At 52.2% G+C, this 16,916-nt stretch overlaps 1 protein-coding gene across 1 annotated transcript; it reads right to left on the minus strand.

Moving 5' to 3' along the window:
- Positions 1-572: 572 nt before the first annotated feature.
- Positions 573-16,609, minus strand: Catsperg (cation channel sperm associated auxiliary subunit gamma). The gene is made up of 28 exons (XM_042667777.1): positions 16,352-16,609; positions 16,214-16,267; positions 15,375-15,519; positions 15,137-15,263; positions 14,879-14,948; positions 13,895-14,050; positions 12,964-13,135; positions 11,949-12,086; positions 10,481-10,540; positions 9,862-9,984; positions 9,137-9,187; positions 8,903-9,032; positions 7,881-7,992; positions 6,659-6,817; positions 6,445-6,551; positions 5,858-6,071; positions 5,338-5,400; positions 5,038-5,236; positions 4,800-4,918; positions 4,572-4,652; positions 4,423-4,479; positions 3,120-3,276; positions 2,866-2,929; positions 2,672-2,767; positions 2,314-2,403; positions 1,115-1,207; positions 923-1,022; positions 573-833 (listed from the first exon to the last, which is right to left on the minus strand). Exons 1-28 carry the CDS (start codon positions 16,607-16,609, stop codon positions 573-575), a joined length of 3,456 nt encoding a protein of 1,151 aa, XP_042523711.1.
- Between the last annotated feature and the right edge of the window lie 307 nt (positions 16,610-16,916).

The following is a 16,916-nucleotide window of genomic DNA, read 5'->3' on the forward strand; positions in this document are numbered from 1 at the left end:
GATCTCAGCCTCCTGAATAGCTAGGATTACAGGCATGAGCCACTGGCGTCCCCAGCTCGAGATTCTTAAATCTTTCTGTTTTAACATATAGAAAGGTTCTTTTCTCCATGATAATCTTAGTTGTTTATCTCAACATTGCTACTGTCAATCCTTAGCTGTTTATTTCAGCATTCAGTTCCTAGCTAAAATGGATTGCCAAATGGTCTCAGAAATAGACCTTGAGAATCTCCATTCTGGACAATAGTGAAATTATGATCAGCAGTTCTGCTTCAGGGTCCATTTCTTTCTGAATTAGCTGGTCATAAGACCAACACACAACCCACAATTTGTCAGGTGGCAAAGAGAAACCTTTCCAATTTCAGTCACCAATAACCTGTACAGTTGGGGTGGTAGCAACAAATTGATCATGTGCCTTCTCCTTGGTCCTGAAATGAGACTTTTATTTGGAGTCTAAATAGTGAATATTCAAGCAAAACAGAAAGGCCTGCCTGGGAGACAGCTGTATCAAAGAGGGGGTGGGGGGGGGGCGGGCTGAAAGTAGATGAGGGTTGGGGCAGACCAGAGACTCAAGTCTATGACTTCATCCCAGAGGTTGGCTCAGGTTCCTCCTTTTCCTGGAACACTTTGGAGGGGGCCCTGTAGCTCTCCGGGAAGCTCATCTGGGAGGCCATGCTGAACATGGCCGTGGAGGTGGCATAGGTATAGTAGGACTCTGAGGTCATTACATTGTTGATCTTCCAGCGCAGTGAGTTCCAGGCAATCACCATGTAGGGCCACAGGAGGGAGAAGGCGAGGTGCAAGATCACCAGGCCCATAAAACTGCTGACCGACACCTATAGACACCAAACAGTAGGGCTGGGTGCTCAGCCTGGGGGGACCCCCCTTACCATGCACAGCTTGGTATGTCCTGGACTTCACTCACCATGACGATGAAGAGGGCCCGCTTGTTGCTGAGTGGGAGCCCGTGGATGTGTAGCCAGAAGGTGAGCTGGTAGTCACAGTATGTGCTCGAGTCTACATCTCTGGTAGGACATGGGGGTCCCAGGAATGGGAGAGAAGTCAGGTCCCACAGAGGACACCATCAACTCCTTCCCAGCCCACATGCTGAGCTTACCTGTTGCTCACCAACACCTTGAAGTAGAATTCAGGGGGAAAGATGCTTGAGGGAATGATGTCATGACATGGGGAGTTCTGTAGACACAGCCACCTGGGAGAACAAGATCAGGCACCTGTGCCAGCCCCCTCCTGACTGTATACCACCCCACCCCCACCACTCCCACTCCCTCCTGAGCCCTGCTCAGTGCTGACTCCATCTTCTCCAGTCTCATGCATTGCAGGCAAGTGCATCACTGCTGAGCCACGTGCCCAATTCATGGTCTCTGTCTTCTCTCATCCACTGCTTCATGCCTGTGTCCAACAGGCAGAGCTGGAACATTTGGCCAGGTCCTCCATCTTCTTCCTCTCTTGGTTCATGACTCAGTAAACACAGGCTGAGTACTGAGCAGTTGGTTCCTTGCTTCATTTGCCCACTGCCTTCTCCTTACTCATGGAAATGAGCTATTGAGCCCCCTCTATGCTAATGAATTCCTCCAAACTTTTATCCATTTGCTAACTCCTTTGTTTAGCTGCCAATCAATGCCTACCATAAGTTACTATATACAAGTGTTGATTCTTTGATTGAGAAAAGACCGTGATGAGTCCATTCAAGATCTGGTCCTGTAAGGCAGGCAGATCCCATGGGAGACATGGGCAGCGCTCATCTCCAGGACCCGGATGCAGGTGGGATGTGCAGAGGGCGAGAGGATGTGTGTCAAAGGGAAAGGCTCACCAGATGGGTTGTGGAGGTTTAGGCAGAGGATGGGAAGGGGAGGCTCAGATGGAAGGTTCAGGACAGGAGGGACATGTGGAAATCAAGCAGAGGCAACTGTTGGGTCCTAAAACATTTAGATATACCATCAATCATATAGGGACACCAGAAGTTGGTCTCCAGAAGGACAGGAGGGTCCAGCATTCCAGGTGAAGTGGACTGATATGCAAAGCTTAGTCCTCTCTGCGAACATGAAGGTAATCAGCTCTGTTGGCAAGATCTAGAAGCTTTTCAGAGGCAGGAAGGATGGCAAGACTGATGGGTATGGGGTATTGTCAAGAGGCCTTGCCCAAAGCCAGGCATGGTGTGGTGCATGTCTGTCATCCCAGCACTAAGGAAGCAGAGGCAAAAGGATGGCAAGTTGGAGACCAGCATCATCTACATAATGAGTTCCAGACCCTGGGTCAAAAGAAAAGGGAAAAAGGTGGGAGGGGCCTATGACTCACTCGATGCCCAAGCTCTTGTGGGACAAGATGTGGAAGGCCATGTCTTCTGTGGTCCTTTCAGTCCTTGTGTTCCAAATGAGGCTGTCAGTCCTGGGCAGAACCATATAATCTCAGCCTGGGCAGAGCTCCCCAGGAGCTGCCAGTCCCAAAGCCTAGCCCAATGGGTGAGGTCAGGGCATTGGTGCACAGGGCTGAGGTACTAATGGGGCAGGTGGTATCCTGGGGTTTCCATGTGGGTGGGATCTGAGGTTCCCAGGAGGTTCAATCTGGAACAGCCTGTGTGACTGGGACGTGGGTGGAGGCCGGCATGAGAACTGGGGTATCAGGGGAAAATGGGCTCAGTCTGCATGGGGCTCACTTGTCCAGGGGACTGTTGTAGCGGTAGATTTCCTCATCGCTGTAGTCCCTGACGTTGTCCATTGAGGACCCGCCACCCACAACCTTCATCACGTAGCTGCCAGAGGCACAAATGCAGAGCCCCAAGTCCTACATCGCTCTCCCAGTCCTTCAGCCTTCCCATACTCCATGTCCTCCGGCTAGCCTTGACTTTACCTGCCATTGAAACTGCCCGAGTCTCCCGTCACCAAATCTTGAATCAGGAAGAAGGGGTAGAACACTGGAGTTGGAGGAGGTTCAGAAGAGGAGAAAAGGAATGAACTTGGTCTGGGAAGCTGAGGGAGGAGATGGGGGCTGGGGAAGGGGAGCAGGTGGAGGAGGTTAGAGCAAGGGATGGGGGAATGTGGGGAAGGGAGCCAGGAAGGAGAGATGTGGCAGAGGGTGAGGTAGGGGAAGGATGGGGTACTCACTGTCACGGAAGAGAAAGCAGGGCATCTCAGGGTCACTGAACACACAGTCAAAGTAGTGTTTGTTCTGCTGGCGGTTGTATTCCAGAGTATAGGTGATATCAAAGGCTAAGCGCTTGCCTGGGGGGCAGCCAATAAATACTGGCACCATCAGGTCGCCCTGAGCAGGAGAAAAGTCTTGTGCTTGGGGGGGTTCTTGTTGTGAAAAGGGTTTATTTATTTATTATTGTGGGCGGGAAGGGTTGTGGGGCTTGAACTCTGGGTCTGGGTGCTGTCCCTTAACTTGTTCAAGGCTAGCACTCTACCACTTGAGCTACATGTCCTCTTTTGGCTTTTGGGTAATTAATAGAAGATAAGAGTCTCGTGGACTTTTCTACCCAGGCTGACTTTGAACCTCCACTCTCAGATCTCAGTGTCCTGAATAGCTAGGATTGTAGGCGTGTACCTGGCTTTGTTCTTTGCTACTTTAACTCAAAATAGAATCAAAGGAGCTGGGGGGGAGGGTTGGGAGAGTAGGGGGAGGACTACTACAATTGCCTTTTATACCTGGGTCACTCCAAGTCAGGAAGGGGGAGCCCTAGGGTCTGTGTGTTGGCAAGGCTCAGGAAAATGGGAGAGAATGGGGACTCTGTGGCAGCTCCTTCCTCTACCACTTTGAGCTCCTGGTGCTCCCCTGAGCAGACATCTGTCCTTTTCTGAAACTCCCCATCTGTCCGTGTGCAAAGGAATCATTTTATGTGTAAGCAAGCGGTGGTGAAACAAGTGCTGCACCCTCCTCAGCCATGAGCACAGAACTCAAGGGGTGCAAATAAAAAGCATCATGAGGACTGGGAATGTGGCTTAGTGGTAGAGTGCTTGCCGAGCATGCACGAAGCCTGGGTTCTATTCCTTGGTACCGCATAAACAGAAAAAAGCTGGAAGTGGTGTTGTGGCTCAAGTGGTAGAGTGCTAGCCTTGAGCAAAAGCGGCTCAGGGACAGTGCCCAGGCCCTGAGTTCAAGCCCCAGGACCAGCCACCTTGATACATTCAGACATGACTGCAGAAAGCATCCCGGGGAGCACATAGTGTTCCGTACAACCCACACAGCTGTGAAGGAGGCCCTTCTGAAAATGGGCCTGGAGAGTCGTAGTGAGAAGGTGGGAAGTTACATGAATGAGATGGGAGGAAATTATGGATGACTTAGTGGAATTATCTGGGTGGTCTTGGCAATTGGGCCTGCTGACACCCTTCCTCTTTTCTTCCTTCTCCTCCTGTCCTCTCCCTCCCCCGCCCTTCCCAGCACTGCCACTCTCCCAGGCTCCAGTACTTGCATGATCAGCCCCTGGTTTGTGTTATGGAAGCAGTAACCGGAAGATCCCAACACCTGTGGGTGGGAACAGGTAAGTACAGTGGGCTCCAAGGGTCCATCCTCTCATCTCCTTCCTGTCCCGCCCCTCTAGACTGAAGATCACACACCTGGATCATCATGGAAGTTTTCATGAGGTGATGTCCACTAATGCCTTGATCATAGCAGTGCCTTCTGTCCATAAGTGTTATCTGAGGGGGGGGGGGGAGAAAAGGGCACAAAGGCCTCTCCAAATGCCAGCCTCCTCCATTTCTTCCTTCTCCTTGTCCCCCGCTTCCCCCCTCCTCCTCTTTTCCCTCCAGCAACCCATCACTCAGCTGCCCCTCCTGGAAGCTCACCAAGAATTGCACAGAGTTTCGATTAACCAGGACCTTCTGCTGCACCAGGGCCTGGATGCACAATGGATCTGCCACTACCACGCCCAACGCCAGCTTGCTCTGCACCTGAAAGGCCACATCTGCCACAAGCCAAGGGGGGGGGACATCACAACCCAGCCTAGACCTCAGCCTTACCCCGTTGTACGGGGGAGGGGGGGGTTGGGGTTGCTGGTGTTCGGCTCAGGCCCCGCCCACTGACCCAGGTCAGATGGCATTGAGAAGGAGTCTCCCTGCGCCGTGAGGAAGATGCTGAAGGTGTAGGTGGTGCCCTTGTCCAGGAAGATGCGCTCCGGCAGCTGATGATTTGGCCTGAGGTTATAAATCTTCTCGTAGCTCTCCATGTCAATGTGGACGCCGCCTGCACTGCGCCAGTTGCTTGCCATGTAGAAGTAATAATCCTGAAGAAGTAGTCATCCGCCATGAGGTGAAGGGGAAAGTCAGAGGGGTAGGAGGGTGTCCCTGGGTACTTCTTTTCCCCACCCCCATTCTCTCCACGAACCTCATCTTGCTTCTTGTTTTTCCACCAGCGCCAGGTGGGGTCATGCTCGGGATCTGCGTAAGGCTGCAAGGATTGTAGGGCTGACTCCCTTCCTGCAGTCCAGGATATCATCCCTGGCCCCAGGGACGGAGCCAGCTTGTAGGCACCCACCTTGTCATATTTGGAGTGCAGCCAGAGCAGGTAGTAGACCAGGCCTTGATAGACTGCCAGTGACTTCTCATTGTGGAAGCCCGAGGGATCCATGAAGGGGTGACCCAGAGGAGAGTCCCCCCTAACACTCCCAGTGGCTGCCCCCACAATGCAAAGGCAAAGATGCAGCTTTCCATCCAGCGGGTCACACCCCCAAAAGCTCTCCTCATGACCCTCCCACTCAGTCTTGTCCTGAAGGCAGGGTCTTTGAACTTCAGATTCTCATCACACGAGCTCCTCTGCGCAGGCCCAGCTTCTGGGCTGACTCCCTTCCTGCAGTCCAGGATATCATCCCTGGCCCCAGGGACGGAGCCAGCTTGTAGGCACCCACCTTGTCATATTTGGAGTGCAGCCAGAGCAGGTAGTAGACCAGGCCTTGATAGACTGCCAGTGACTTCTCATTGTGGAAGCCCGAGGGATCCATGACAAGCGGTGGCCGAGCTAGGTAGCGCTCCTCCCGCGTGTAGGCCTGTGGGTTGGGCACATCCTGCAAGCGCATCACCACGAAGGGACAGAAGTCGATGAAGGAGAGCTTCAGGTGGCCCCTGGGCAGTGGTAGTAGGGGATTTACATGTGGGAGGTGACTCTTTACATTCTTAGTATAGCAGTTCCCCCCCCCCCCCCCCCCCGCCTCCCCCGGCTCGGCATTAGTTTCCCACCTCTACACTGTCTGACTTCCCAAATCGAATTTACTTTTTCCACTCAGCATCTGGGTGCCTCTGAGGCCTCTGGACACATCCCCGGGGCTGTCCCCCTCCCTCAGACCACAGCTTCCTTGGCTCCACATCAGTACCCACTTGCTTGTTGTAGCTGACCTCTTCTTCCTCTCTTCTAGCCTCATGGCCCCATACCCCCTCCCTGCCACCGTATTACCCCCCCAGCACTTTCTGATCTACTCAGGCCTCTGCCTCTCCTCACCCCTGTCGCTGCAGTTGGTGTTCTGTCCGCTGGTACATCAGCAGCTTCTCCACAGGAATCAGCCGCTTTATTATGCGGCCCTTATTCTCAGTTTTAATGTATGCAATCTGTGGGGTGTAGGGAGCAGGGACAGCATGTGAGCAGGGGTAGGGGCAACTACTCTGGAGGATCACACCCCCCCCCCACCGTGTGTGTCATTAGCACCACCTGGTACCTGGTACAGCAGGCCCCGTTCGTAAAACAGGGTGATCATGGTTTCCTCAGGGGCAAAGAGTGAGGAGTGATGCATGTTTTGCAGGCTGACGTACATGTCCCAGCCCCTGGATGGGAGCAGCCTGTACACTGTGTAGCTGCCTTCGTGCAGGTACCAGACCTGAGGGGCCAGAAGAGACCAGGTGAGCTATACAGGGCCTGCAGAGACCTGTGATTCTGCCTCTGTTTAAATTTTATTTTTTTGGTGCTATTCCTGGAGGCTTTGAGCTGAGGGCTCTCCTTTGCCTGTTTTTGCTCAAGGTTGGCACTCTACCACTTGAGCCACACCCTTCATTTCAGGCTTTTCCCTGATTAATTGGAGGCATGAGTCTCTCAGATTTGTCTTCCCCAGCTGACTTCAAACCAAGAGATCCTCAGCTCTCAGCCTCCAGAGTAGCTAGGGTTACAGGCAGCATGGCCCCCAGCAACCAGCTAAAGCTTTATAAATACATACACCCCTGTTCCTAAAAGCCAGAGGTTCCTGGGATAAAGCTCAGGGGTCTTCCTACTCATTGTGGCCTCTAAGGGTCTCTCCATACCTGACCTCAGTTTCCCATCTATGTGCTAACAGACTCACCCCATCTCTGATCTTTTTTTTTTTTTTTTTTTGGTCAGTTATGGGACTTGAACTCAAGGCCTGGGTGCTATCCTTGAGATCTTTTGCCCCAGCACCACTTTCAGTTTTCTGGTAGTTCATTGAAGAGTCTCAGGGACTTTCCTGCCTGCCTGAGCTGGCTTTGAATCTGGATCCTCAGATCTCAGCCTCCTGAGTAGCTAGGATGACAGGTGTGAGCCATTAACCCCCAGCTCCCATTTCTGAGCTTAACCCTTCCTCCCCTTCCCACTTCCTGAGCCTTCAGGCTAAGTGATCTCCAGCTTCTAAGCCCTCCTGTCCATGAGGCACACCATGGCACACAATTCAGGCTGTCATTTCCTCCGTGACATCCTGGCCGCTTGCGGTAAGTGCACAGTAAGTGCACAAAATACTTGTGCAATGAACAACTGCACCATAGTATGTGGTCCCTGAACATTTCATCTTGTTTTTGCTGCAGATGTGATGTTGGATCAGGTTCCCTTCCTCTCTGGGTTCCCTCAGGTTTCCTCCCCTTTCTCCCTTATCTTGAAAGTGAAGGAAGGCTTGGGGCTGGGCAGAGGGAGTGGGGGGGAGGAACAGGACAGCTCACCTCCTCTGTGTCTGTGACCATCACCAGGTCCCCTTGGAATGAGTTGACCAGGAATTTGATGAATAACTCCTTGGGAAAATCCGCCAGGTAGATGAAGTTTTCATTATTGTAGCTGGGGGGCGGGGGTCAGGGGTAGCAGAGGTAAGGAGGCAGAGCACAGGCATGGCTAGGCTATCCAACTATCCCAGTCACTTGACTCAAGGCCTAATACAGCACAGGACCCACCCACTCTGGCCTTGTAGTAGCCACGGGAGTGAGTGGACAGGAAACCTAGGAGTCTAGCTTCTGCTCCCCTCTGAACCACATTGTCCCCAGACTCTCCCCTCCCCCCTGGGGTGGGACCAGTGAGAAGAACATCAGAGCATGTTCTGGGTGTGTGTGTATGTGCACACACATGTACCAGTCCTGGAGCTTGAACTTGGGACCTGGGTGCTGCCCCTTAGCTCTTTCCATTCAAAGCTGGTGCTCTACCACTTGAACCACACTTCCAAGTCTGGACTTTTTTTTTGCTGGTTCACTGGAGATAAGAGTCTCCCGGACTTTCCTGCCTGGGTTGGCTTTGAACCACAATCCTCAGATCTCAGCCTCCTGAGTAGCTAGGATTACAGACATGAGCAACCAATGTTCTTTTTGAGTGGTTTGGGGACCTAGCTTTGAGTTTAAACAAGGGCTCCCAAGGCTGAAGCTGTGGATCAGAGGCAGAGCACTTGTCTACCATGTGGGAGATGCTGAGTTTACCCCTAGAACCTCTAAGTGCTCTCTCTCTCATATTTAAAATGAGTAGAAGCTACAGTGTATCTATATCTATATATATTATACATACATACATACATCCTCATCATACATACATACATACATACATTTTCCACCTGGGTCCTGACCATGCCAGCCTACATCTCTCCATACAGTTCAGGTGACCTTGCAGTGTCCCCTGAGGCTTGGGGACTTTACAAAGGGGCTTCACCCTAAGGAGAAGAATCCTCCTGGGCTCCTGGGGTAGGTAGGGGGCCAGCATGGCCTACCTCTGCAGAAGGAAGTTCCCCCAGAGGAACAGCAGATTGTTGAAGGTGTTAAACAGCATGCCCCTGGGGATCATGGGCGTGTTGGTGTAGGCCTCTGACCCCAGCATCATGAGGAACTCCAAGCCCCTAGCTGATGGGAGCAGAGGAGGGAGAGGGAGAACAGAGCTCAGAGGTTTCCTGGACCTTTCCTGGCCCCTGCCCTCCCTGGAGGCCACCCTGCCTTCCCCACTTTACCATCAGGGACGAACTCTGGGAAGTTGTAGAGGACTTCTAGCTCATCCTTTACTGCAGGGGGAGAAACAGCAGGACCTCCTGAGGCCCTGAGCTATCCAAACCTGAAGCCAGTGCTCAGGAACCCTCTTTCTCCTCCAGTAGCTTCCCATCTGGGCCAGCATTTCCTGCAAGACATCCTGCCAATCTCAAGTCCATAGGGCTAGCAACCTGTCTCCTCTGATGCCCTGGCTATGGTTTTTTGTTTTGTTTTGTTTTTCTTTTTGGTCGGTCGTGGGGCTTGAACTCTGGGCCTGGGCACTGTCCCTCAGCTCTTCAGCTCAAGGTGAGTGCTCTACCACTTGAGCCACAGCGACACTTCTGGTTTTCTGGTGGTTTATTGGAGATAAGAGTCTCACAGACTTTCCTGCTTGGGCTGGCTTTGAACTGCAATCCTTGGATCTCAGTCTCCTGAGTAGCTAGGATTACAGGCGTAAGCCACCCAGCGCCTGGCAGGCCAGAAGTTTTGCAGTGTGCAACCTCACAACTAACTCAAACAAAGCAGGCCAAAGCCAATGGAATCTCCATCTTTTAAGTCCCTGAGGACTTTTTCTATCTCTAGCTTCTACTCAGCTCTCCAATCCCTACCCCTCTGTCTTTCTCCAGCCCACCAGATTTCTCCATGAAATCCAAGTTGTCCTCTAGGCTACCTGCACCTTTCCCACCACCCTCTGAGCCGCCCTGATTACGCATGTTATAGCTGGACATGGTGTAGTATTTCTTGTTGGAGTCCGGATCTGTGTTCTGCACCAACAGCCTTATGATGAACTCGGCAGATATCATGGCCGCCCAGATAATGGAGCACTTGGCAACTGAAAGGGGGGGAGCAGCCAGTGCTCAGTGCTCATGGCTCTCCCTGAAACCTCCCCCAGCCCCATTCCTGGCACAGCCATGCCCCTCCCAGGAATTCTCCACTCCTTTCTGAGACCCTGGTCCATCTCCCTTGCTCTCTCCCTGTCTGTCCCCGCCTTCTCCTCTCTGATACTGGGGTTTGACTCAGGGCCTTGTTTGCTCAACTGGTGCTCTACTACTTGAACCCGTTTTGTTTTTGTTTTTTCATTTTTTTTTTCCGAGTTATTTTGGAGGTGAGAGTTTTTCTCTGTTTTTCCTGCCTGTGCTGGTTTCAAAGCTTGATCCTCCAGATCTCATCCTCCTGAGTAGCTAACATTACGGGTGTGAGCCCCTCCCCTCCCCAAGCACACCTTGCCTAAGGTGTCTCTTTTCCATTCTTCCCACCCTTCCTGACTCTCGTTCAGCCCCCACCCTCTCACTCTAGCCCCTCCCCTCTCCCGGCTGAGGGCTGGTTACCATTTGTCTTTTCGCACACTGACCACTGCTTGGGATACATCTGGAAGAACACCTCACCATCTGGGGAGAAAGGCAGGATGCATGCTTAGGTCTCTCCTGGCCTACACTATCTGCCTGGTACCCTACCCAAGCCGTGTTCCTGGTTCATAGAAATTCACTGGGGTCCCCCACAACCTGAATATGGTTACAGGAATGGGTGCAGGCTTGGGCATGTAACCCAGTATGGATCAGAGCTGCTTCCATTTTCTTGGGAGTAAAAAAGTGGTGGGTTAGCCAGGTGCTGGTGGCTTACACCTGTCATCCCAGCTACTCAGGAGGCTGAGATCTGAGGATCCTGGTTCCATGCCAGCCTGGCCAAAGAACCTGAAAGACTCATCTCCAGTTAAGCAGCAGAAAACCAAAAGTGGTGGTTAAAGTGGTAGAGTGTTAGCCTTGAGCAAGAGCTCAGGGACAACACCCAGGCCCTAAGTTCAAAAAACAAAAACAAAAACACACTGATGGGTAACGTGATCCTGAATTCATAAACACACACACACACACAAACTTTTTTGTTGTTGTTGTTGGTCATGGGTCTTGAACTCTGGGCCTGGGTACTGTTCCTGAGCTCTTCAGCTCAAGGCAAGCACTCTATCACTTGAGCCACAGCACCATGTCCAGTTTTCTAGTGGTTAATTGGAGATAAGAGTCTCATGGACTTTCCTGCCCAGGCTGGCAAGCCACAATCCTCAGCTCTCAGCCTCCTCAGTAGCTAGGATGATAGGTGTGAGCCACTGGTGCCCAGCTTTATTTTATATTTTTGGGGGGGGATTGAACTCAAAGTCTGAGCACTGTCCCTGAGCTGCTTTTGCTCAAGTCTAACCCTCTACCACTTGAACCATAGCTCCATTTCTGCCCTTTTTTTTTTTTGTCAGTTGTAGGGCTTGAATTCCGGACCTGGGTGCTGTCCTTCAACTCTTCAGCTCAAGGCAAGCATTCTACCACTTGAGCCACAGCACACTTCCAGTTTTCTGGTGGTTTATTGGAGATAAGAGTCTCACAGACTTTCCTGCCTGGGCTGGCTTTGAACCTCGATCCTCAGATCTCAGCCTCCTGAGTAGCTAGGATTACAGGTGTGAGCCACTAGCACCTGGCCCATTTCTGCCTTTTGGGTGGTTCATTGGAGATGGGACTTTTTCCTGGGCTAGCTTCAAACAGTGATACTCAGATCGCAGCCTCCAGAGTAGCTAGGTATGTATCACCAGCACCCAGCTAAGCATGCTCTTAAGTTCACATGTTCTCTGCTTTACGTATCATAAGGACATAGTAGACCCTGCAAGATGCCTCATCATTATGAAGGCCTAACCCCTTCCCCTACAGAGCCAGGATGACCCTCACTGTTGGTCTTCTTCCTGTGGGCACATGGTAAAGAATGAGGGCCTCAGGAGTGGGACTGGAGGCCACTGCTGGGCTCCCAGGTGCCTATCCTTACCTCTGATAGTCATAACGTGAACATAACCCTCATGCTTGCCCATGGTCAGGGCAATAACGTACTCGGAGCCATTGCTGTCGAAATGCACTGGGCACAGCTTACTGATGCATTCGTTGGCCAGGACTCGAACCCAGCTGCCTAGGGCACACAAGCATGGGACCTTAGTCCAGGCAATCAGACTCATTTCATTCCTTTGAGCTAAGGCAGGCTGCTCTTTTCCTCTCAAAGTTCCTGCCAGTGCTATGAGCAGCCTTCCTTCCTCATCTTCTGCCCACCAGGTCCTGATTGAGCTGACTCCTCCCATGCTTTCCCTTGGCCAGAGCAATGGGTTGTGACCCAGGCATGTGACTGAGCTGTGTAAATCAGACACCTTTTGCAATTTAAAACTACTTAACAGATGCTCTTTCCTGTAGCAAGTGAGGGACAGCTGCTGGATAAGGAGAAATGTCACCAAGACATCCATAAGGGGGAGACTGTCCAACAGTGAAAGTGAACTTCTGGATCCAACTATGCCTGAAACCCACATACTCCTTGTCTTGTCATCCATGTAAGCAATAACAAAACCCCATCTATTTTATATTTTGTTCATTCATTCGTTCCAGGACCTCACTATGTATTCCAGGATTCCCTGAACTTGCAGTATCCTCCTGCCTCTGCCTCTCAGTTGCTAGACCACCAGGCCTGGCTACTCTTTTTCCATTTTGGTTAATCTCCTTTGGGCTTTTCCTCTTCAAGATTCTCTTTTACTCCCTCCCATCTATTCCTATCCCAGCCATTTCCCATAGCCTGCTCTTAGTTCCCAGGATGTTGTGGCCTGCAGAGAGGAGGGAAGGGTCCCCTGAAGACTTCCAGACAGTGGAGGCATGAGTCATGACTGGGGGAGGTCCTGCCCTAGCCTGCCCAGGGCAATTCCAATCAGTGGCTTCTGATGGGTAGATTCCCTTAGGTGCTCTTGTCCAAGGACCGCGTCCTCCCCGCCCCCCCACGCCATGGTATCCCAACCTGGCCCTCTTACTGCTTTTGTGTTTTTTATCCATGACTGTGTGATAGTTTCCTGTAAAATAGTAGACCAGCTGGTTCTGCCGTATGAACAGAGTGGTTTCAGTGGCGATAGCATCGTGGATGGTGGCCGAGAAGCCGGTCTGAGGGCAGTAGTGGGAGCCCACCCAGCAACTGTCAATGCTCAGCTGCAAGGAAGCAGGCAGGGCACTAGTGAGTGATGACTTTGACCACAGCCCCTAAGCTTTGCCTTGGGGTGGGTGGGGGGCGGGGGTGGTGATGGGCGGACAGGCTGCTCATCCTGTTCCCCTAGCAGCCTCATTACCACTGGTCAACAAACTTCCCCACCAGCAGGAGCCAAGGAAGCAGACCAGAAAGATCTGAGCCAGTTGGGGCCCTGTATGGCCGCCACATTTGAGCAGTGCAGAGTATGCATAACCTCGTTCAGCAGTCCCTGTGCCCATAGCTGCATTCAAGGTTGTTTAAATGTGAATACAAAACCTCTCATGCATGGCTGAAGGCATACTTTTATTTTATTTTTTGCTAGTCCTGGGGCTTGAACTCTGGGCTTGGGCTCTGTCCCTGAGCTGCTTTTGCTCAAGGCTAGCACTCTACCACTTGAGCCACAGCGCCACTTCTGGCTTTTTCTGCTTATATGGTACTGAGGAATCAAACCCAGGGCTTCATGCATGCTAGGCGAGCACTCTACCACTGAGCCACCTTCCCAACACGTCCTCAAATATTTCAAGAGTCCTCATGCCTATAAATCCTAGCTATTCAGGAGGCTGAGATCTGAGGGTCTTGGTTCAGAGGCAACCTGGATGGGAAAGTTTGTAAGACTCTTATTTCCAATTAACCAGAAAAAAGCCAGAAGTGGAGGTGTGATTGACCATAGGACCCTGCCCCAATCCAGACGCTTTATCCCCCCATTTACCTGCACCACTCACCTCTACGAGGGAGACATCCTCGAAGTTGGTGTCTGTTATCAGGATGATTTTCTCGTTGGGAATGCCACCCAGGATAAGCACGGGTGAGTGGCCCAGGGTGCACCTCAGAGGCCTCGACGAGACATTCTCAAAGTGCCAGGGCATCATGTAAAAGAGCTGCCAGCGAGGGGCAGGAGGCTGTTCAGCACCCCGCCATACCCCCACTCTACCTAAGTCAGGCAAAAACCCAAGTCTTCACCCTGTCCCCTATGACTCCCCCACCTCAACAATATGCTGTCATCTCCATGACTTCCTCTTGTTCTTCCCTACCTCAGGGCCTTTGCACTGGATCCTCTATCTCCTCCATCCATATGTAGGTCCCCTCTTCTCCTCTAGGTTCCATCCAACTGTTTCCTACTTCCCAAAGATCCGTCTTTCTGCACTGCACTGGCTCTGCATCCCCGTCCCCAGGCCCACTCCTTTCTAGGCTCTGTTTCTCTCTAGAACGCTCTCTACCTTTCAGAAACAATGAATGGGTGGGTGCTCATGCCACTGCTTTGGTGTGCATCTCTTCCTTCCCCCACCCCTCCCTCCTAGCTTGTCAGCCCAGGTGGTAGGTGTCAGGGACTGTGGGTTCACTCTATGTTCTTATGGTATCCCAATGTATTTCAGGAAGGGCCTGCTGAATGGATGAATGGATGGATGAATGAATTTGGGAACAGGTGTCAGGCAGACAAGGTTTTAGGCCTTCTGTCAAACAAAATGGGTATGTGAGGCCAGGAATGGTTATGCACACTTCTGATCCCAGTTTTCCAGAGATACTTCTGTGAAGATGGAACCTGATCTTCTTGTACGTAGGAAAATGTATCTCCCAGAGCCTGGCACCAAGGCAGTGTGTGTGTGTGTGTCTGTGTGTGTCTGTGTGTGTCTGTGTGTAGGGGAGATGGCCCCAACCTGACATGGCTTGACAATCTTGTCTCCTCTTCCCACTGACCAGGTGCTCACCTCATCTCCTATAGTGAACTGTAGATTGTTCTTCTCTGACTTCAGGAAACCATTGATATTCATGTAGAAGCTGGCGGCAGGTGCAGGGCAGGCCCATGTCAGGCTTCTAGTCATGGGGGCTCCCCAGCTGCCAACATCCCCACCCATGTTCTCCCTCCCTTGGGGCTCCCTCCTTGCTCCTGGTTGAGGGACAGGGGGGAGGGAATCAGGGCTCAGCAAATCTCTGAGGGAACCCAGGATGGGTTTGAGATCAGGTACCTTTTGGGAGGAATGAAGGGCCCTAGCCCGTTACTGTCGACATCCACTCGCATGACAGCACTGCCATTCTTGAGTGGCATGGGTGTGTACCAGCTCATGCCACACACCTCGCTGGCCAAACATGTTTCTGGTGGCAGGAGAGGGCACTGAGGTATGGGAGTGAGGCTCCAAGAGAAACCCTCCTCCAGGTCTAAGTGCACTGGCAGCTCCCGCCCCTGCCCCCCAGCCCATGGGGCACCTTTGTTGCGGAAGGGGGCCGCCTCCATCTGGATCTGCAACTGTTCTATCTTCCAGCGGTAGAAATTGATCGGGGAATGGAAGGTGACCAGCACCAGAGGCTTCATCCCCATCAGGTGGGCCCTGCGGACCAGGTCATCCGAAGGCTAAGGGGGTAGACAGCCTTAGGTAACTAACCTTAAGACAGCCCTGCCTTGAGACACCCTCCTCCTCCTCCTCCTCCTCCTCCAGACAGCCCTGCCTTGAGACACCCTCCTCCTCCTCCTCCTCCTCCTCCTTCTTCTTGCTAGATCTTGAACTCAGGGCCAGGGGCCAAAATGCTGCCCCTTAGCTTTTTTGTGCAAGTCTAGTGTTCTACCACTTGAACCACAGCTCCACTTCTGGCTATGTGGTGGTTAACTGGAGATCAGAGACTCATGGACTTTCCTGCCTGGGCTGGCTTTGAACTGTGATCCACAGATCTCCACCTCCTGAGTTGCTAGGATTACAGGCTTGAGGTACTAGCTGCCAGCTTTAGATAAATCTTGAATCCAGGGCTGGGGATGTGACTTAGCAGTAGAGTGCTTGCCTGACCTAGCATGAATGAAGCCCTAGGTTCAATTCCTTGGTACCACATACACAGAAAAAGCTGGAAGTGGCACTGTGCGCTCAAGTGGAAGAGTGATAGTCTTGAGCAAAAGCAGTTCAGGGACAGTGCCTAGGCCTGAGTTCAATCCCGAGGACTGGCAAAAAGCAAAACAAAACAAAACCCACTTAAATCCTGAAGGCCTGCAGTGTTGCATGGTTCTAGAGAGATGGGGGAAACTCAGGCTGCATCAGCCCACTCCCTAGGACACTCACCTCTTTTTTACAGGAGTAGTTGACCTTCAGATAGTAAGGGAAGCCCAGGTATTTCTGTAAGAGAGGTAGACAGATGTCCAGATCAGCACAGCTTCCCCCCTCCCCCCTCACCTCTTTTCTCCTGCTAGGTCCCCTCACCTCAGTGGGGTCAATGGGTGAGTCAGTTAGCAAGTTGAACACGTTGGCCACCGTGTCTTCGGGCTCTTGTGCAAAGAAGCGGACAGTGGAGGTAGCCTCCCCGACTTGGTGGAACTTGTTTAGGACCACCTGCCAGGTGCATTGCTGGAAATCATCCTGAATTGCCCACAGCCTCCAAGAAAACAGGAGTACCAGCAGCAGCGCCCACGGTGCCCATAAGACGCCTGCTGTGGGCCACACAAGGCTGGCAGGGGCCATGGCTGGGCACCGTGCAATGTAGCTAGAACCTGGAGGATGTGGAGATCAGCAGCCGCCTCTGCAGGACAGACAGACCTCTGTGATCCCACATGGCCCTGAGCCCGCGCCCCCCCCCCCCCCATCCTACCCATCCTAAGGTGTTTTTTTTTTTTTTTTTTTTTTTTTGTCGGTCGTGGGGCTTGAACTCTGGGCCTGGGAGCTGTCCCTCAGCTCTTCAGCTCAAGGCTAGCGCTCTACCACTTGAGCTACAGCGCCACTTCCGGTTTTCTGGTGGTTTATTGGAGATAGGAGCCTCATGGTCTCTCCT

This window comes from Dipodomys spectabilis, unplaced genomic scaffold (assembly GCF_019054845.1).
Source record: "Dipodomys spectabilis isolate Male_0828 unplaced genomic scaffold, ASM1905484v1 ptg000422l, whole genome shotgun sequence".
Lineage (NCBI taxonomy): Eukaryota > Metazoa > Chordata > Mammalia > Rodentia > Heteromyidae > Dipodomys > Dipodomys spectabilis.